Raw genomic sequence first — 21886 nt, 5'->3', positions numbered from 1 at the left:
GTTTGAGAAAAAGTCAAAACTCTTGAGAATTGGTGAAATGCATTATAGTGTTGCACATAATTCCCCAGTACATTTTGTAAATTGTATACCTAAAAATATTTAATATGTGTGAGTGATTCAGGATAGTGTCCGATGTTCTCCTTATCCTGTTTGAAAACTTGTGTCATATATCCATAATCCACACACACTGAAGAGCCTCAGAAGCTGAAAATCTCTTAACCCTAACTTCTAGTGTCAGAAATAGGCACAACAGCTTATTGTGGCTAAAAGGAGAAATGGCAAAAGGTTTTCTTGTATTTTTCCTTCAGGAATTCTGGCCTGCCTCTGCGACATTATCTGTCCAAATGTGTGGTTGGTTTTAAGCCCTTCATTGTAGGAAGTTACTTTTCTTTTCTGTAAGAGAATCTGCCCTACAAAATTTTGTTGTGTCTACTGATTCTGTTTTTTAGAGTTTTCGCCATTCTTTATTTTGTCCCTCCTATTCCATATATCACATGCAGTGTTTACTTGTACACCTTTTCCTCTTCCTCACAATTGGGAGTGTGGTGGGAAATCCTAATCTCCTCAGCTGCTATCAGGGTCTGTCATGTGGCTTCAAATAATTCAGTAAGTTACAGTTGGTAAAAGAGACATAACTGACTTAGGGAAAATGGCTGATGACTATCATCTCTGCCAGGGAATTGTAGTTAGGCACAGATCGTATTTTTTTATTGTTTAAAGGTTTGAAATCCACTGAATGTGACATTCTGGAAGAGCAGAAGGTATTCATCAGACAACTTTATTATGTTAACAAAATATGGGGAAGTTTGGGGTTTTTTTTAAATCACATGAATGTGTGAAGTCTTAAGTGTGACATTACCATGTCCTTCTCTCTAGAACTGTTCTAGGGCTGTACAGGGTTTTTCTTACAGTAGAGGATTTAGTCTTGCTTCCAATGGCAGCTGCCTCCTTTTGAAAGCTTCTTGCTGATATTTTTCTGGTAGTGGTGCTGCTTTCTTTTCTTTTTATGAAACAAAATATTATAGTCTTTTTTGACATTTCAGAGTCTTCTTGACAGCAATTTTAGCACTTTTCTTTTTTTTTCTGCTAAGATGCCTATTATTTCTGTTATATACTTACAAAATGCATCATTGTATTTGCAGCCTCTGTATCTAATGGACAAATGCTTGTGTAAAGAGAGCTGTCTCAGCATGGATTGTGACACAAAACATAAACAGGGTTTTGAGCTGGAGACGGGGGATGTGCTGAGCCATCCCATCACAATTCCCCATGCACTACTGTAGTAAGCCAGGGCCTGGCTCTAGTTTGCTCTTGCTGTGGTGACCCTCCCTTAGGGTTTAGCAGAAGTCAGGACAATTTACAGACGATGAGTTAAAAGTGAAGCCAAACCAAAACTAGCTTTTTTTTGTTTGTTTGTTTTTGCAAAGTAAAACCAAAAGTTGGGTTTTTTCAGCAGAGAAGGTTGGAAAGGACCATGCTACCCTTGTCTTACCCAGCTTTGAAGCTTTTAGGCTTTTAGCCACTGAAGTATATCAGCCCATGTTTTTTGTGTGTTGTACACAGATTATTTCATTTTCTTGTGGGAATTCTGGCCTTCCCTCCACAACAGTGTCTGTCCAGATATGTGGTGAGTTTTAGGCCTTCACTGTAGGAAGGTAATTTTCTGTAAGAGAATCTGTCCTGTGAAATTTAGCTGCACCTACTAATTATATTTTTGGAATTTTTGTTGGTTTTTTTTTTTTTTGTCGTTCCTATTCCAAATCACATGCACAGTTTACAATTAAAGAGGGATTTTTTGGGCTTTCCAGGCTTTTTACTCACCATGGGATCCAAATAAATCTGGATGCTTTGATAAATGTCACTTCCCTGTAGATGTAATGTCATCTGTTACTCGGGCTCTAGTATTTTTCACTGACTCTGCTTAATTTTAATCTACCTCATTCCATTACTTTTGCTGTCTTTCTAAGGACGATAATTAAAGTTGGTTGGGTGCAGACTCTGAAAAAGGTGATAATGTTCTATTATCGTATGCCAATATGAGTTCCTGCTTAACCAAAGAGCAGAAAATTACATACTTGACCAGTCTTTGGCCAGGTTGGAGTCTTTTCACCAGTCTTTTCAGTACATATACTTTTAAGAAGCCTAACAACCAAAATGAAAGAAAAACCAATTTCTGTAGTCTGAATTGAGACCCTGTATGCAGGAGTATCAGGACTGCGTGAGGAGATGTGATTTTGACTTTGTGCATAAGCAACGAAATAAAATCACTGTATTTTTTTTATCTATCCAGTGGGGTATAAAGTTTCTGAGAGATTTGAGAAATCCTGATTTACAAAACTTGCTGACATTTAATCACAGGTCTTATTATCTCTCTGTGTCTGTCTGTCATCTAAAATAACAAAAGGCATCCATCTAATATGTAAATCTGATCATGCAGGGATTTTGATGCTGGCTTATATTCCTATTTCTCTACAACACTTCCTTTGATTAAAGGACCCCAGAGGCTACTGCAGTTCTTCTGGACTCACCTTATGTTTCTTCCTGTTCCTTCTCTATTCTGTGTGAAGTTTTTTGATTGGTTTTAATCTCCTAATTACCCTTAACTAGTACTTTATTTTTTTTTTCCTTTTTGTTTATCTTGAAAATGTGGCTTCTTTAGCGACATCAGTGTTGTAGTTAGGGTAATACTCAATTTCATTCTCTGTGCTTTCAAGGATGCAGTGTTGTACACCACAGGAGTTGATAAGGCCTGCAGAAGACAGCCAGCTTCTTAAGGAATATGTTTAAGGAACTCATGGAGTTATGTGTATTGCAAAACAAGAAATTGGCAGTGTCACCAAAAGTCTTTAAATAAAAGGAAATCTGTCTTTCCTAGGTGTGGGGAGAGTACATGGCAAAGGAGAGTCCTTATAATAAAATAACTGCAAATAGGATAAAACTGCTAACATTCTGAAGTATTATTTACCCCACTCTTCAGGGCAGCTTTGCTATAGGTAAAGAATTCATGCTGTATCTGTTACTTGCAAGGCCATCTTACCTACATCTGGTCTTCCCAGCTTTGTGAGTGTTTAAGCCTTAACGAGTACAAGGGAATGTTACAATCTGAACAGTTTATTTATTTTTTTTCCTTCGTGCCTCAGTGCAGAGCAGCTAACAGCTTTGGCTGTTTCTGACTTCACTGTGAAATACAAATACACTTACTTCTACTTGACTGCAGTAGGACATTTGCTACTACTAATAGCTGTTAATGATGTTACCTCCGGGAGACCCTGAGAGCCCTTCAGGCCCACAGGTTTGACCCTGTGAGACAGAGAGGTAGGTGGGAATTTGATGGCATGTTGGAGCTGGAAGTGCCATCAGGCACCTGAGACACCACACCTCTCCTTTTGTCAGAGCAGTCATGTTTCCAGCGAGGTTTTGTCCTGTTCACTGTGCTAGAAATCCATTAAATGAGTAAGCACGGATAGATGGTTCCCTAGGACAATGATTTTACTGGAGTCTGTGCTAACTGAGAATAGGCTTTCAAGTAATTCCCCCTGATTTTGCACTGAAGGCATGTGTGACACATTGCAAACTGGGAGGTGGCTGCTAAGAGCCCCGATCTCTTTGTAAAACTGTAGCCTATAGTAGTTAAAAACATCAAGTCTTTTCTGGATGTCTGTGGGGTAGGTAGCTGGAGTAGCACAAAGAATCCGGATAGTTTTTCCTAGAATGTAAACTTAATCACTAATCTCAGGGTAGATGGCACCATACACTGAGCACGACTGAAAGAAAATTATTTTTGCTTAAACTACCTGAAAGAAGGCTGCTACTTCTCATCTTTAAGCACCTATTAAGTCATCCAGTATTAGTCAGTGTAATTATGGAGGCTGCAGAAGTAATTCCAGATAGCAAACAGTGTTGAAATGTACAATTTAGCCTTAAAAACAAAACAATTTAAAATAGATTTTCCTGCAAGTTAAGGGAGCCCCAGTGTGATTGTCAGTCACCGCAATCAGACACTGCTGTGCACTTAGGGCTTTTTTGGCCTCTCCTGCTTGCTTTCTCATACCACGTTGGCAAGCTGCAACAAGTGAAAACTCCACCCTTCCTACAGACTGGGGAGAATAAGATTCATAAACGGCAACAGCTGGCGAGTAAAACCGGGGTTTCTCTGAAGGTGCTGTTTTTTCAGACAGTCACTGTGGGCAGCTGAGAAAGGGGCGGGATCCTTTGCAAGTAGGTTAGTTGTGATTTGCTGAATTCGTAGACTTTTCCCCTCAAAACCCCAGCCCTCTCGCTCTCTCTCTCTCTCTTTTTTTTTTTTTTCCTCCTTCTGAGAGAGAAAGGGAGAGGGAGAGAAGTTGACTTGCGGCTGCATCTCAGCGCGCACGTCAGCGTTGATCTGGTTCCCCAGAGCCTCGCCGGCGCCATGAGTTCGGAAGCCGATGAGCCCAAGGAAGGTACGGTTCTGAACTATTTATTTTCCTAATATATTTATTAGGGGTGGAAATCCACACGCTGCTTCTCTGAGCATGGAGGAGGAGAGTTTCTGCTCTCTTCAGCTTTCGGGTATTCAAAGGGGAGGGGAAAAGGCCTTTGCAAAAGTGTTGGAAGCCCTGGTGATTTTGTGGGATACGAAGTGGCCGAAGTGTTGGTACCCAGGGGTATCTGTCTGCCTCGGCAGTGGTAATTTACCCGCACGTGGAGTACAGATAAGTGGAAGAAACAGTGTTTCAAAACACTGGTAGTCAAATGTCGAAAGAGGAAGATTTCTTTAGTTTGGGAGCACTGTATTTTTCAGCAAAAGAGGAAGTTGCATAGGGAGAAGTGAAAGGTCATTATTTTGGGAATAGGGTTGATGCCACTTACTTCCCTGCAGATGAGTGTTCGCGTGTGTGCGTGTGTGTGTGCGTGTGTTAAAACAGAGGAGAGTGCCAAAGCTACAGCGTGCTGCTGCTTCTGGACTGGAACGTGTGGAGGGGCTGGAAGTGCTCCAACAAAAATGCAATTATTCCCTGGTGTTGATCGGGAGGGGGGTGTGAGAGGGATTCGGACAGTGGGGAGCAAGCGGGGGAGGAGCAGGGCAATTTCCTGAAAGTGCCTATATACAAAAGAGCATTTATATAGATGAGGGAACAGGCCAGTGGTGGGGTTGTATGCTGGATTTCTTAGAATGGAATTGATGTTTCATGGTTACACAAAGTCCTTAGGGGGACTCAAACATACAGAGATCCAGTATGGCTGAGAAAAATAACTTTAAAAGCCCCAACAGAAAAGCAAGCGGTAAGGTGACCTAAGCATTTTGTATTTGGTAAAAACAAGAACTTTTCAGAATGTTTCGGGTGGTTTTCCCCTCACAGTCTGTACAACTTCCTTCACTTGAATATAACATTACCAGGGGCATCTCTTTGCTTGCTTAGAAGAGGATTTTGTTGATTTGCACAAAAGTCTCCTTGTACTTAATCAGAATTAATGGTAATAGTGCTGGTAGAACCTGGTAAGTAATGGAGCCCAATAGCCTCTTCTTTGATATGAATAATCCTTATATTTTTTTTCTTGTCAAATGAACAGCTGAACCAAAAGGCAGCTTGTCTTTTTTTTTTTTCTTTTTCTTCTTTTTCTTTCCGAGAAGAAGGACGGATTTATTGAAAAGCAGAACTATAAAAATTATTTCTCTATAGAAACTTTGAAAAAGACAATATGTGAACATTCTCCCTCAGTTTTACTGCAGGAGAGATCTGCTTGCATGCTGTAGCAGGGAAGATCCTCTGGTTTATACAGGAAGCTCCAGACAGTTTTATGAAGCTGGCTATATTTGAAATGTAAATTTTATTGTTTGAAGAAATGTCTTACCTTCTTAGATGACTCTGATTCTTAAAATCAAATATGTTTGCCTTTCTGTACATTTCTTCATAAACAATTTGAGGTGCTATATTTTCATGCTGAAAAAAAAGCATTTGAAGCAGGTGTCAGAAAAAAAAAAGGGGGGGGGTTGCTTTTTGATTAGTTATTTTTAACTTGGGGAATATTTGGGTTTTGCTGTTCTTTGTTCTTAATGTGTTAGAATGGAAAATGAAACAGTAACCATTGTGGGAAGATGAGGTACACATGTCACTGAGAAGGTTTTTCAGTTAGTCTCTAAACATATCCCTGGTAATATAGTCACATATTTAAAAGAACAATTTAGAAAATGCATGAGAAAAGTGTGTATGTGAATAAAAACTGGGATTATCAGGTAAAAATGTGGAATTGCAGCTGTCAGACTACTTTGCCTAGTCTGATTGAACATTTATAGAACCATAAAATACTGAAAAATGCAGTCAAATACCCATGTATTAGTAGTGATTCAGTGTATGTAGCATAAAATAGTCAGAGTCTTTCAACAAGCTCTGTTTCATGAAGAAACTTGGGTTTTTTGCATAAAGAAAATGGATGCTTCACAAATTCAAACTGAATGTGTGTGTCAGTCTTTTCACACTGAGGATATATAATTTTTAAGTGGTTTACCAAAGGGGAGGTTGTTGATTTTTGCTTTAGGTGCCAGACTAAATGTCACTCCTAAAGAGAAATTCTGATTTACCCACAAACTATATGGTCCACCTAGGGAATCAGGAGGTAAGTCCTGGTTATGGAAGGAGGAGAGGATACACTTGGACAGTTACAGAACAGGTATTTTACCAGATCCTGTACATTTCAAGGCCAAAACTAGTGATGAAGGGTATAGTGGCTAATCTGCTACAAGCTAAAAAGTGAAAGTAGGAGAAGGCTACATGAGAAATGTTGGCTTAATGAATGTTTGTAAGCATAGGCAGATTTTTTCGTTTAGTTTCATTAAAGCAGAGGTTCTCAAATGGCCAGGAGCTGGTAAAGGGGTCTGTGAGGAGTTCTGAAGTTCAATTGCATCTTCCAGGCGTGACTCCCGTGTGTTGGAAGATCAAGCTCAGTGAAGGAGAGAGTTGAGGGTGCAGTAATAACATTGAACATTGTGTATGTTCTGGGAACGATCTGATGCTGAAGTGAGCAATACTTCACTTTCAGCTACTTTATACAATGGAATTGCAGTAATTGGAGAACATTGGGATGTCTATAAAAGTAGACTTAGTGTGGATTATTTTTAAAAATCTACATAACAAGATCCAAGATTGTAGGCTTTACTACTGTAAAAATGAACTATATCCACTGTTACAATGAAACCCAAAATCAAGGTCAATTTTGAATGGCTAACTCCTGAAGATTTTCTTTTTGTAATTAATCAAATAAAGGTAGAGCATTTGACCTCAAGTAAAATCTAATTTTTTTTAACAGAAACAGAGACTAAAAAGACATTGCTAGAAGACAGGCATTACCCCTGTATATACTACACTAATTGCTGAATATGGGGTATACAGCAGTGTATGTGGGCTTTTCAGCTTCTGCCTTTGATGTCTTCATGGTCTGTATTAGAATGGTAACATGAAACAGGTTTTTTTCCTCCTGCCAGGCTGCTCAGTAACTTCAGAACAATCTTTGTGTTTGTCTGTATCCCACCATGCTGTGGTAAATATGTGCATGTGTCTTTGTGGCATCAATCTGTATTGCATTTAAGATTCCAACAACTGTCATGATATAAATAACCCTGTCACATTTTCTTGTTTTCCTTGCTTTCACCCCAGATGAAACAAATCGTGTGTTAAAGTCCATAAGAAGACTTACAGCATTTAACTGCATGGCATAATTTCACTCTGGTGTTGATTGGTGGCATGTCACCTACCATGGAAGGTACCAATTGGTTTCAGGCTTTGATTTGACTGAATTCCTTTTTGAGATCTGAAGGAAATGTTATTATTGCTGTCGTGTTAAAACTATGTATAATGAGTGCACATTTTAAAGTACATGGCAGCACCAATCAAGATTATTGTGATGTGAATGCATTTCTTCAATAGAGGGAAACAGTAATTTATGTAAAGCTCCAGAGAACTTCAGCCTCATGCTACAGGTTTTATGCAGTATATTAAAAAAAAAAAAAAACAAGGGAAGTCTAATATCTCAAAGGAAAAGTAAAATAATAACAGATATCAGAGTGAATGTAATACATAGCCTGTAAAACACACTCAGACACGAGTGAGAGCCTGCATTGCACCTTTTTTATACTTAGTTTTGAATACCACATTTCAGGAGAGAGAGAGATCAGAGCATGCCTACAAGTGCTTGGAGATTTTTTTAGACGTGATTAGCATTTTTTTAATCCAAATGAGATTACTGAAGAATGAGCTCACCTGTTTTGTTCCTTTTAGAGCTCAGAACAACACAGGGGTTATAAAATCGCAGAGCAGCCACTGTTTCATGAAGTTGGTATTCCCTCCTATAAGTAGTGCTGGATTTGCTTTGATATTTTGCAGTCACCTCTCATGTGTGAATGTTTTCCAAGCTAGAATTTTGTTCTAGACAAGAAATCAAGTGCTCTTGAGCTCCTACAGTCCACTTACTCCACCTACTTCATCAACGGGACTCAGTAATGTATCATTCTCCATCCCACTAATTCCAAAACTAGAATTTGTTAGAACCTGTTTTTATTTTATGACAATGAATGAGAAATCCAAACTGTAGAAATAGAGTATGTAATTAGTACTTAACCCCACAGATTTGAATCACCTTCTGCTCTCACCTGAAAGACTAAAAAATGTGGGCTTCCTTTGTTTCACCTGCGCTTTGCTTAGCCTCTCTTTTCAAGATAATAATCTTCATAAAACATTAAGGCCCATGAAACAGGGGCTTTTTGTTGTAATAATCTGGACAGTTCAGTTCAGAAGCATCATCTGGCCCCAGTGGATGTTTTAGACATCTTGATTACTCAATTTGAGAACTTTTTTTTTTTATCTCACAGAAAACTTTCTTACTGTTGATGAGGAGAATGAAAAGATAGCTGGCTATGCATATCATGGACATAGCCTTGTAAATCATAGCAATGCTTGACAATTTGGCCTTTTGTGCAGTCCCTTCTATAGTTATTTGGAATTATTAATAGGACAGAGTGATAGGAAAAAAAGTATCCCCCCTAGTACAGGAAAGCAGGAAAAAAGAAAATAAGCTTGTGAGAGTTTTGAAAGAATTATTACTAACCAGGTGCTGTAAAACCGTATCACATATGCATGAGGAAAGCATTGCCAGAGGTACAAATAGCAGGGAAAAAGGAAAACAAAGAAGCTAAAACCTTAATGAAGAAGAAGCAATGGGAAATTTTGGGGGAGTAAGAGTATAGTTCATAGGCAAGCTGGAACTGGTAGATTTTTTTTTAGCGTAGTTTGGGTGACAGTCCATTTAATGAAGTGAGATGCAGGAAATAAATGTCTGTGAGGACAAAAACTGCCATGGTTTGTAGCACAGCTGCTGCAGCTTCATTGAGATGTGGGCCCTTGAATCTATCAGTAGGAGCACTGACTTCAGGCTGTTAAGCCATAGGACTCTGTAAGAAGCTCTGCACCTCTCCCCTTCAAAACTGAAAGAATGGTTGTTTTTATTTTCCTGGCCACATTGGGGTCATCTTTGAGATAACCTGTTTGTGAGTGGATCAGATGGCCACTCTGATTGCTTTTCCTACAGGCTCAGAATTTAATTAGTTGAACTGGTGGTTTTTTGTTGTATAACACATTTGGAAGTCCATATGCAGTAGTTGTTTTCTGCAGGACACATTGTACCTCATGTATTTATTAATCTGTACAGCTGGATCAGATGAGGAAGCTAGGTGGTAATTTGAGCACAGGCCACGGGATAAACATGGGCTGTAGCTGATAGATTACTTCAGAAAATCACTGAAACTTAACAGGTTAATCATTTAGCTGTGATTGTAGGGTTGAATGCTAGATTGCTTTGAGAAAATTCCATTAATATAATTATACTTATGCAATGAAATCCAGAATGAATTGCAAGTTTCACATGCTTAGTTTCAAATAAGATACAGTCCCTTGAGCTATCTGGTTGATAGAGAGAATCATAGATTAACTGAGGCTCTAGGGAATTTCTGGAGGTCACTGGGCACAACCTTTCACTGAAGGCAGAGCCAGCTTTCATGTTGGATCCAAATTCAAAGTTAGATGAGGTTGCTCAGGCTTTTTCCAGTTGCATTGATGCTGTCTTTGAGAGTGGTGATGCCACCACTTCTCTATCAACCACTTTTCTAGTACTTCAGTGTTTGGTAACACTTGCTATGTCGTTCCAAATGAGACTTCCCCTTGATGCTGCTTGTGTCTCTTGCCCTCTTCTCTTTTGCTGTGCATCTTCAAAAAGAGCCTGGCTCTGCCTGCTCTGTAACTATTCAGTAAGAAGTTGCACATGTTGGTAAGGAAAGCTGTTATTTTGACCAAAACTGGCACTCTCAACACATCTTTGGTATCAGGTGCCTCACCTCCCTAACCATGCTAGTGACAGCCTGTAGGACCTGCTTCCATTTTCCAGCTCTTTTTTTTGGGGAGATACTGGGGAGCCCAATACTGTTCATAGTATTCCACATAAGGGAAGAAGGCAGTTTGGTTTCAAGTTCTACGAGTAGAGCTTTTTCATCTTCTGAAATTGTTTGTTGTACTGGAGATTTAGTTTCCCAGTCTTCCTTTCATTTATCTGTGATCATAGCATTTGCTGTATTATGGTACTTACACCTTTGGGTTGTTTCCTTCGGGGACTTTGCAATCAATGGACTACCACAAATGAGACAGAGGTTGTAGACAAGGAGCAAAAGTCAGAGAATCTCTGCAGAATCAAAAGAAATACCTGGGTAAGGGAAGGGCTTTGCACATACACTTGGTAAAGCTGTATTCTTTACCAGTGCTACTTCCAAGCATAGTAACAGGCTAAATTAATTGCTTCTAAGAATAATGAGTGTTTTGTTATACATTAGCTAGGAGTAGCTTAAGAAAAAATGTAACACTAATTGTAATTTTCAGTTTTTATCCAAAAACACCCAACATTTCTTTTATCAGTATCGATTTATGATTTGGTCAAACCTCCCATTAAATATTACAGTTTCAGAAGGGTTCTTAAATGCTGCTATTTGAGAAGCAAAATGCATCCCCTCTCCACTCAGTCATTTAGTGTCCCTCTAATAATAAGTAAAGCAAATGAAAACTATATTGCAGGTGTTATCTCAAAATTCTGGGCTGTTTTTTTGCTATAATTAGACTACAAAATGTGGTAAGAGTAGAGCATTTCAAAAAGAGGAAGGCTTTTATGCTATTTCGTGAAACAATTTCTGGTTTTCATTTCTCCATACTCAATAGAAGTAGTAGGCTGAAATAGTTTAATCTATTTCATAATGGCTTTAAAGAAAAAATTACCTTTTTTCATATTTTAAGATTATTTTTTCATGTTTGCATATTGCTTAGATGCTTCATAGATCCAGAAGTATCCAGCAGTAGTACTGTTACTAGTAGCAATTGCTGTTTATGAATTTGTAAGAAATTTGATGCTTAAACTGGCTGTTCTGCATTAATGAGTAGCACTAATCTGAACAATAGCCTTATACATATTGACACTGAGTTGTTTTTTTTATGGTGTGAAATCTGAAAGTTACAGATGTTCATGTTTTCTTGGTTTGCATAATTATATTTGATGAATTGCTTGTGTTTTTTAATGGTAGGTGTACACTTCCTGTTTTGTGGCCGTTTCTCTGTCATGACTACAGAACAGCATACACAGTGGGATTAGCTGCATTTTATTAAATTAACTGCCGAAATCTCAGTGATTTTAACCATATTGATGGCAAAAGCACAAGCCTTAAACCCATTGTCATTTGGAGACAGTCTTACTTTGAGGGAGAAGGAGAGAAACTGAGAGGCCTGTTCTTTGAGATATTCATTCGACATTCAAAACTTTGGGATCTTTTCTCACGAATTTTGTTCTTATCCCTAAGATTCTCTGCCTGAGTTGGGTGGTGATTTGATTCAGTTTCATTGGTTAATTCCCTGTCCCAGTTCTGGTGTGTGGTTTTTTTCTATTGCTTGGCTGGCAGGCAGCGGGAAGGAGAGAGCTCACATCTCTGGGTGGCTCACATGTTGGATTCAGTCTCGGGAACTTGGCATTCAAAATCTTCCCCACAGAAGATTTTCTGTTTCAGCAGAAGCAATATAGAGGATTGGTGCACACTGTATAAACTTATTTAATTTTCCCTACCTTTTGCAGAATTTAGTATCAGCATTTGTAACTATGCAGATTAGTAGTCAAAGGTCAGATAGTCTATTTTGCATAGCAGTAGGGAAAACCTACATTTCAGTTTGACAGATAATGTACAAATGTCAGAGTGTCTGCAGAGTCCTGTTCCTGCTGGCAGTTTGCAGTAATGAGAATAAATTGCAGTAAAGTGGGAATAAGCACCTGATTTATTTGAGAGCATTTATCCTTGAAAGGTTTGAAACCTGAAATTCCAGGGACATAATTTGAGATGATTTTATGAATCTGTACAGGCCAGTAATTGCAAGTTGCTCTAAGGCCTTGCTAGCTGCCCTGTGATTTTAGTGGATCTCTAAGAATGTGATACCCTCAAGTCCCTATCCCAAAATATTTACATTCATACAGCAATTAATAAAGAACTGACTGAATGCATGCACAGGCAAGCATGCATTTAATTAACTTCAAAGAAGTGTGGAGAAACCTTTGAAAAATGCAGAAACTCCATTGTTTTAAAACCTGAGGCTTTCTTGAGGAATGGTTTTGCTTTTGCTATGTCCACTTTGCAAAACTATTCTACAGAGACAGTTGTATTTCTAGAAAGATTAAAATTTTGGTTTAATATTAATGGAAGTGAGCAGATGACTCTGGTGAATAGTTCAGTTACTGATTCCAAGGGCTGTTTTTTCCTACTTGTAATGAGAAAATGAATGGGTGTTTCTGTTAGCCTAAAAACGCTTGTTTTAAAAACATTAACTGAGCAATAGTGATGTAGACTTCTTTAGGAACTTGAAACAATGAATCATAAATTTGAGCATCTGTGAACAGTAATGGTGGATACTTCAGGAAGGGGTAGGAATAAAGTTTGACTCTGGTGTCTTGTGGTGAGATGTCCTCATCAAGCTCGCAGCCTTGTCCTCAATGCTGGAAATTAGAGATTTAAATTTTGTGATGCAGGACATTGCGTCGTGGATGCATGTTTAAACTCACATTTCTTTGCAACAAGCAGTTGGTATCAAAATCAGTAACTTGCAGTTAAATGTTGATCCCTTTTTTGTGACTCGTTACTTGATATCATGCAGGTGAGGAGGAGAGGACATGATGGTGAGGAAAAGAGAAAGTATTGACATTTTTATTTCAGTGCAAACATTTGAAATTTAAATTGATAATGCTTCTGTTCACCACTTGAAGGCTTTCCTTCTCCTGGTTGAAATTTGCATTCCCTCCTTCTTACTATGGGTAATAATCTTGGAAAAGTGAAGGTGCAACAACCTTTCTTGCTATTGCCTCCCCTTTCATAGTTGATCAGTGCTGTCCATTGCTCAGCTGAAAATACCATTTGATGCCACTGCAAAGTAAAGAAGCTAAATTGTCAAATTCTGCAGCAGTCAACAGTTGTAAAAGACAGTGCCGTCAAGTCTCATATGATTTGCCCCAAGAAGAGGATTACAGAGAGGATGCAGGTTTAACAAATCACAGAACAGTTGAGGCTGAACAGGGACCTCTGGAGGCTGTCCAGTTTTCAGTCAGTAAATATACTTGCGACCTTTAAAAACAAATAGGATTATTACTGCTTTGCTAGATAACAGAGTTCTGTATCCAAATAATATTGCTTCCTGATGTAAAAGAGAATGACAGGGTCAGACATAATGTTTAACCAAAGATTCAATTTTACAGAAGAAGATTAAGTTGCTACAAAATTGAAGACCTAATTTTTCTCTTATGTTTTATATTCCACTATTACTTAAGGACATTAATGAAAGTAAAACCAAACTCATAAGATATGAGGGGAGGTAGACTGGTGTTTAGACAGTCTTAAGTTATGTTTGAGAGTTTTGGTGTTGTTAAGTCAAATATTTTAAAGGTGGTTTTGGATGGCACTAGTGGGAACAAAGAGGAGACAAAGCAAAGTCTATGGAAGATAAACTGTGTACCTGGGTCTTGGAGAGCCTGTTCTGAGCTGACAGCGAGGGAGAAGTGAAGATGAAAGACTCAACCTCTTGTTTCAGGACTGGATGTTTGGATAAAGGTTATGATAGTATGGATACAGAGGATACAGGCTGTAGCTACTAAATAATGGGAATAGAACTTAAAATTTAGGGGTTGGTTTATTTTCCTCCTTATGGAATAGGAAAGTAAACATGTTAGGTGTGCAGAGAAAATTACCATTTCAGTCAGCAGTTGTAGTCTTCCATAATCATGGAAGCAGCCATGAGTGACGGATATGGAAGACAGACAAAGTGCATATTCTCTGTACAGCCATGCATTGAATGCCATAAAATGTATCCTTTCTTGTAAAAAAAAAAAAAAAAGGTAGTAAAAAAATTAAAAACTGAAAAAGAGATGAAGGGTGCCTCTAGTGTATTAGGCGTAAAGAACAGCTGATATCTGATAAGTAAAATTCTTAGATGGGATAATTTTGTGTATTCTTTATAATCTACATTCAGTGTTGATATTGCAAATGAATATACCGACCAGACACCTGAGAACTGAAAGCCCTGGGTGTCACTACTAGATTTTATGCAGCTGGCCTGTAGCTGTGGCAGTCTTCAGTGCCTCAGAGTGCCTCAGAAGTTGGTTTTATAGTTATTTATTTATTTATTTATTTATTTAATATATAAATTATATATATTATTAATTATATATAATATATATAATTTATATTATATATATGTATATTAAAAATAATATACACATATATGCACATATACACACACATATAAAGTTAATGGTAGCAATCCAGCCTGCTTTAAATATTAAAATGAAAGACAGATACCATGGGAGTCAAATCCTCTCTGTAAGAAACAGACAGTGCAACTACAGATTGACAGGGAGAAGCATAGAGAGCCAGAACTAGAAATACAGGAAAAACATTTTTAACTAGTTTCAAAGACGTTGTAAGATCCCTCACAAACTTCTGTGTCATTTGAACTCTCTGAAGCCTCTGCTTTGGCTTTCTTTACATGTGATTCAAATACATGCCCTTTGCATTTTGATGGCCAGGTTCTGACATTTGCCTTGTGAGTGAGTTCCCTGTCCCTCTCATGCCAGATTGGCATCTCATTCGGACCTTCCACTTCACTGTATTTTTGCAATATGCCAAATTTCATTTTATCCAATGGATTCCAAGTTCTTCAGAGCTGCTGGTCTCAGAGGTTTTCCTTCTGCATTCAAGCCAGGAACTCTTTTTTTATATGTATGTAGTTCCTGTGCCTACAGCTAAGTGTTTTGGGGTTCATTTTTTGTGAGAAAACATTCTTTTTGCCAGGATGGTTGTAAGAGCAATTAGGTACCACTTTTTCAGATTTCAAATTTAGGGTGTCACTTGGCTTAGGGAGCTTGGCACTGTTGCTTTACTGCAGTTTGGTATGTATTTCTAAGGCTGGACAAAATACAGAGTACCTGCATTGCATTTGATTGATTGGAAGGAATGACATAAGATACATTTATTTCCTGTGAAAAGGTTTGTCAGCATTATTATTCACTGTGCACGGACACTTGGTACCTACAGAGGAACCTGATACAACCCTGAAAGGACCAACAGCTGAAATATACAGGCTGCGTATTTAACAGCACTGCACCAGTTGTTACATTCCAACAAGGATAACAAATGGTGGCAGAGGACTGAAATACCAAATTAAGTTCATAACACTGCTCTGTGTGACTGTCATTTTCTTGGTTTAGTATCCATTGTATCCTGAAATATTCTGAGAGCAGTCATCTGAAGTAAATCTGATTTTTTTTCCTTCTTTTTAAAGCTATGCTGTTAATTAAAATACATGCAGAGGTTTTGAGGAAAATGGCTTTTAGGAGGCTTTTTAAAATTTCTAAATCAGCTACAGTATATGTATCATGTGATGCAGAGGCTGGCTGTGGGAAGCACAAGCATGTAAAACCAGAATAACTTGTTGGCACTGACTGCTCCCATGGGACTGCAAAACTCTGTAACATTCTTATTGGAAATAGCATAATTCCTTGCTACTCTACTCAGCCTTAACCTTCAGGTACATTTTTTGGCAATTCTTCTCACCTCTTGACCAAAAAAACTATTTTATTTTCTGGGGTTTTTTTTAATGGTTTGGGTTTGTTTTTTTTTTTTTTTGCAGCTAGAATGTGGATCATCTTTTGTGGTTCATAAAATTTTGGACATTTTAATACACTAATATTAGAATTAAATAGCAAAATCTAGAAGCATAAAACAGTATCACATGCACACATATTGGCAATGACTTACAGAGCATTTTATTGGATGATAAGAAGCTGTTCAAAATGGTGTTTGCTGACTTTTCTTTTATTTTTCCCATGTTTCTGCAGATCAATATATGCCCCCTTTCAGTTTGAGTATACAGCTCAGACATACTCTGTATTTTCAAAAATGCTTCATTAGCCATATTTTTTTCTGAAATTGCTTGTTTAACTGTTGCTCCAGAGTGACTTGCAGCCTCATAGCTGACTTCCAAATCCAGTAAGACTGCTCATGCAGTATTTGCCATGCATAAGGCTTGGCTTCAGATCGGGTGGTTTTCCTTTTGGAGGTCTTCCAGTATGAATGCTAGAACTAGTGCACATTGCTTGAATAATTAACATTCTCCTTGTATGCTCAGTTGGTAACAATTATGGCAAGACACAATTTAGTACCATTTACTTTACCTGTTAGGAGAACTGTAGGCAAATGTTACTCATGAAAGAATGCTTTGTATGCATTGAAAATTTTAGTTAAAACTTTTTTTTTAGTTAGAATCGGTATTAATATATAAATCCCTCTTTTTAAGCACAAGGTGCCAAGCAAAATATTTGATTTTCCAATAAGGACCTCGTGTACACGAATTAAAAAAGTAGAGGTGCATGTGAAAGAAGCAAGTACTGTACAGGGCCCTTGTTTGAGGGGTTTTTTTCATTCCCCCTTCTGCACTTGGCCATTTGCTGTCTGGGTTTTCCACTGCCTGATGGTGCTTGCCCAAGCCATGTGCCCTGCTGACGTCCTTCTGTCAGTAAACTCTGTGGCTCTCCTGGTCTCTTCCCACTCCTGCCCTCAGCCAGCTGTGAAGTTGCAGTCCCAGAGTCTGAGGTTGAAGAGTGAAAGATCTCAGTGTGTTTCTGGGCTTGCATGTCTGGTAGAAGCCTCAGTTTTCATTGGCTTCTAAAAAGCAATAAGGGAACAAATGCTTGTGAATGTGGAGATTGGCCAATATGCTGAAGTGGTCATCTGTAGTTCCAAAATCTAATGGTCTCTAATTCCAAAATTAGAGTAGTGGGAGCTACTCTAATTTTGGAAGGAATTCTAGAAGAATTTTGGGAAGGATTGTAAGGATTTTAGCATACCTCTCACCCAGGAAACTTTGAAGCACTGAGATAAGAATCAAAACACTGACTCTCCTCTTAAAATAGAAAAAAGAAAACAGCATTAAAAAACCTTTTTGAAACTGTGACTCACTCAGATGGTTATTAAGAAGAAGCTATATATATCACTTGGCAGCTAGAAAAATCAACTTACCTTGTTCATATCTGAAGACTTCATAGTCTGTACCCTACCACTCAAGTTTTTTAATCATATTGTCATGTAATAAGTACATTGTGAAAATTGTTACAGCCCTGGTAACAGGTTTATAACTATTCTGCCTATTTTGTACCTCAGGATGTGTTTGTTCACTGGTACTTACTCTTGTAGTTTATCACCATTGGAGCTTTATCTTACTGAAGTCATGTATTTATCTGTGAATTCATATATGTATATGCTTCTGTATTTATTTTTTTTATGTTTCTGGCCTATGTCATTCCTGAAAACAAGTGTAGACCTGTGAAGACCCAGAAAGCAGAAGACAAAAAAAGATAAAAAATTCAGTAATTCTTTCATCCCTTCATATCTAGGCAATCTCATGATTTTGGAGGTGCATGACTCATGGTCACATACACTCAGAGAGCATAACACTAATTCCACTTGATTTCAAGTTGCCTTCCTCCAGGGAAATAGTGCTCTTTCACTACAGCAGTCTGACTGAACATGCATGTATGGCATGTGCAGGCTTTTAGCTGTAGTTCTCACACACAGCCTGTAGAGAGGCAAACACACAAATCCACACAGGATTCCCATCAGGAAGTCCACTCCCACATTTCTCAATGCAATGTGATAATCTTTTAAATGCTGCCTGCAGCCCTCAATCAGTGCTGTCACTTTCCTCTCAACCCCATGTTGATGTTTTTGTTCCCAAAAACCCTCATCATTTTTGGATCTTAACTCGTGCAGCACGTGATGTTCTAGTCTCTAAAATGAGAACTGGGTCTCAAGGAACAGTGTTTCACAGTCATATTTTCTCTTCTTTTTGGACTGTTCTGTCAACACAGTGAGTCTCAGAAAGCTCCGCTCTTGACTTGACCATGGAATTTATGATGGTTCACTGTATTTTTTTTGCTGGATGCTTTTTTTTTTCCCGCTCCTTCATAATGAGATGTTTAAAAATACTCTGTGACTCAAGTATTCATTGTCAATGTACATGAGATTGCATATAGTCAGCTGCAAGTGATGTTGGATCTACCTTAGACGGTTGTCTTGTGGAAGAAAAAAAGCTGGGTTTTTTCCAAATGCTGCCTTTTTTTTTTTAATTTAAATAAAGTTGAGACATAGGGTATGTGGTAATAGTGTAATAGTCATTTGCCACAGTACGGAGGGAGGTGTGCTAGTTTCCATGTGAGGGAAAAGTCAGCATTGCAGCCATAAGTATGAGTCTTCGTGTACTTCTATAGCAGTCTCCTGAGAGTCTATTAACCACAATTTTAAATTTTCACTGAAAGTTTACACTTCCACCGCAGTTTAAGGAAAACCTCTTTATGGTAAAATTCTTTGGGAAAAACACATCCAGAATAAATATTGGACATTCTACGTGTCCAATATTTAGTCATTTTAATACACAAAATCCATGTTATATACTATGTCAATACCATGTTAATACCATATCCTGTGTGCTTGGCTATGAAAATCAAAAAATATCATAATCACTAAGCTCACAGCTTTCACAGGAGGTTATCTCTAGCACCTTGTTTCCTCATTTAAATAATAATTTAGGAGATTTTGCAGATGTCTGCATTATTCCCAAGATTGATCCTGTGAATTTCAAAGTAATGGAAGCAGGATTTCCTCTGAGAGCTTTTCCTCTAGGACTACCTCCCTCTTTGGAGGCGTGGCTTTACTGCACATAATAATGCTTATTTAAGTAATTTGTGCAGAAAATGACATCCCATTGATTTCAAAGGGGTATTTTTACATGATAACCTTTTAAAAGGTAAAGTACAAAACTGCAGAGGAAAGAAATTGGAGCTATAAAGAGCAGTAATGAGGTACACCAAACTGTGAGATGCTTAAAATTAGTGTTATTACTTGCAGGTCACCAGAGAAATTACACTATTTCAGTTTAAAGTGAAAGGATGTAACCTGTCAACATGAAGGTGTGGTCAGACATCCAGGCCAGCTACTGTAATCACTTTCAAAAGGTGTCTACATACGACTGTATCCCTGAGTAGTTGTATAAAGGTGCATTTTCAGGTGCTGGTATCTGAAATTGCAGTCAGAAGTTTGAAAGGGGGTGCCTGGCAGCCCTTTGCCTTGGGAGCGCTGCCCTCCCCATCAGATCCTGTGAGTCAGGCACCTCTGATACACGGATGAGCATCTCCACTTCCAGATACCAGGTTAATGTTTTAAAAACCTCTTCTGGACACGTCACCTGTGCTCTCAAGTCACAGGAGCTTTCTTCTCTCTCCCTGTCTGTGACTTGTTCCAGTTGTCAGTTGGCAGGAACAGCCCTCAGTGTTGCTCTGCTCGCTCGGTGCTGCAATTTCCTTTCAGCTCTCTCTTCGAGGAAGTGAAACCACTGAGATGTGGTTTTGCTTTTTGAGGTGCCAGAGCAAAATGAAGCACTGCAGGCAGGAGAGAAAGGTAGCTGAGAGGAGCTGCCCTTACAGCGAGGAGGAAAACTCCATAATCTCTCTGTGATAGCTTCTGACAATGTTTCAAAGCACACGATAAAGTGTGTGCTGCATTTACCAGAATAAGTACGCCACAGGCCAGTTTTCACCTTGGGTGTTTTGCTTCTCTTTCTGCTGTCAGCAGTAAAAACTGCAATTACATTAGATGAACAAGTAAGTAATAGCTTTACTGTTATTTAAGGAAGTATGTGTGTTCATTCTGAAGAAGCTCTGTACTCTTACTGCTTAAACTGAGTTTTATTCAAGCTGTGAAATAAATTTTAAGTCTTTGTCATTGGTAAGGAGGAAAAAATCTGATTATAGACTACAAAGAATTAGCAAGTTCCTTTTTTGCATTGGCTGAAATACTGAAGTATGAAATTTACATACTTAGCAATTAAATTAGAAACCATGTAACAGCACAGGGAAAATGAAACTAACTTCTAGTGTACTTATAGCAAAGTAGATGGAAAGTAAGCCATGTTGGATAGTCCCAAAACTTGGATAGATATTAGAAAAATACCTTAGGAGTTTGGCAGCTTTCAGAATGGACCAGTTCCTGTTTTGGTTAGCAAAGGTAACTACATGTTGTGTTGTACTTTGTAAAATATAAAATTATGTAATATAAGAGGGGTTTTTTTGAACAACTGTAAAATGTTTAAAATACTGCCAACAGTAACTGCTGTTAGTAGGAACATCCATATCTGTGTGGAGTGTCAGAAAGAAGACATCATAAGCATTAATAAAAAGAATTTAATTAATAAAAGTTATGAAATAACAATTGATATTCCTGTTTTGGAAGAGAAAGAAAGTTATCATTCATCCGTAGATCTTTGTAAAGCATTGGCTGTTGAGTTCTAGTATTTGACCACCCTTTGGAAAACATGGATTAGTTCCACTTTAATAGTAACTGTTGCAGTTTTAGCTTTAAAAACACAGAAAGAAAATCAAATATTTTCAGTTCAAAATGACTGCTCAGCATCTTTAATGTCTTCCTGTATCTTTGTGGTTGAGAAGTGTGTCTGTCTTGTGATCTTGAGTGCTTTGCCCAAGATAGTTAACAAGGGGTTCTTTGGTTTTTGAGTGTCCTCTTGCAGTAAAGATTTTAAAAAATGTACTCAGACACTTCATACTTCAAAACAAAATACTGATATGCACTGAAAGTTGTAATGAACAAACCTGTTTGAAGGTTTATGGGATGATAAAAAGAGAGCTTGTTATTAAGTTTCTCAAGATACTCTTGAATTAAAAATACAGATTTGTGTTTCATGTCCTGAAGGACAAGTTTCTTCTATTTGCTGGAACCCCTGAGGCACCCTGTGTCTGAACACACCCAGCTGCCCACATACCAGCAGTTAAGAGGAAACCTTTTCCAAATTCAGGGACTTACTGTCTGACATCTGCAGAGTTGATGTTTTCATTAAAAGAAAAAAAAAAAAAAAAAAGAAAATACTCCCAGTCCCTGTGTTTGCTAAGCAAACCTTTCATATGTATAGTAAATGTAAACAGATGTAGTCTTCTTTCCCCCTGTCTGAGACTTCAGGAGAGCTGCAGCACAAAGGCAGCCATTTCCCAGACAACTGAAAATACCAACTCACATGTGTCTTAATGGAGAGAGTGCTGCCCAGGGAGTGTCAAAAACTTGTTGCTGATAACAGAACAAGTGATAACATTTCACAAGTCAAGTTTCTGAAGCATTGTTTGGGGTCTTTTAGCAAGAACTTTTTGTTCTTTTGAACAAAAGTACAAACCAGTCATTGGGTGTAATTAAACATAATTTTAGAAGTGGAAATGTGGTCTAGGATCTACTTCA

At 38.1% G+C, this 21886-nt stretch overlaps 1 protein-coding gene across 2 annotated transcripts in view; it reads left to right on the top strand.

Annotated features, from left to right (window-relative positions):
- TNFAIP8 (TNF alpha induced protein 8) overlaps positions 1-21886 on the top strand; it is a 56470-nt gene that overhangs the window by 31944 nt on the left and 2640 nt on the right. The window contains exon 1 of one of the 2 annotated variants that reach the window (XM_036404001.2): positions 4311-4442. The exons of the other annotated variant lie outside the window; for it this stretch is intronic. Within the exon in view, the coding sequence (XP_036259894.1) occupies positions 4412-4442 (31 nt within the window). The 5' untranslated portion in view covers positions 4311-4411. Of the gene's footprint in view, positions 1-4310; positions 4443-21886 lie in introns of those variants that run through there. 2 annotated transcript variants of the gene reach the window in all.

The sequence above is a fragment of the Molothrus ater genome, chromosome Z, assembly GCF_012460135.2.
Source record: "Molothrus ater isolate BHLD 08-10-18 breed brown headed cowbird chromosome Z, BPBGC_Mater_1.1, whole genome shotgun sequence".
In the NCBI taxonomy this organism is placed as follows: domain Eukaryota; kingdom Metazoa; phylum Chordata; class Aves; order Passeriformes; family Icteridae; genus Molothrus; species Molothrus ater.
This window is presented reverse-complemented; position numbering and strand designations above follow the sequence as displayed.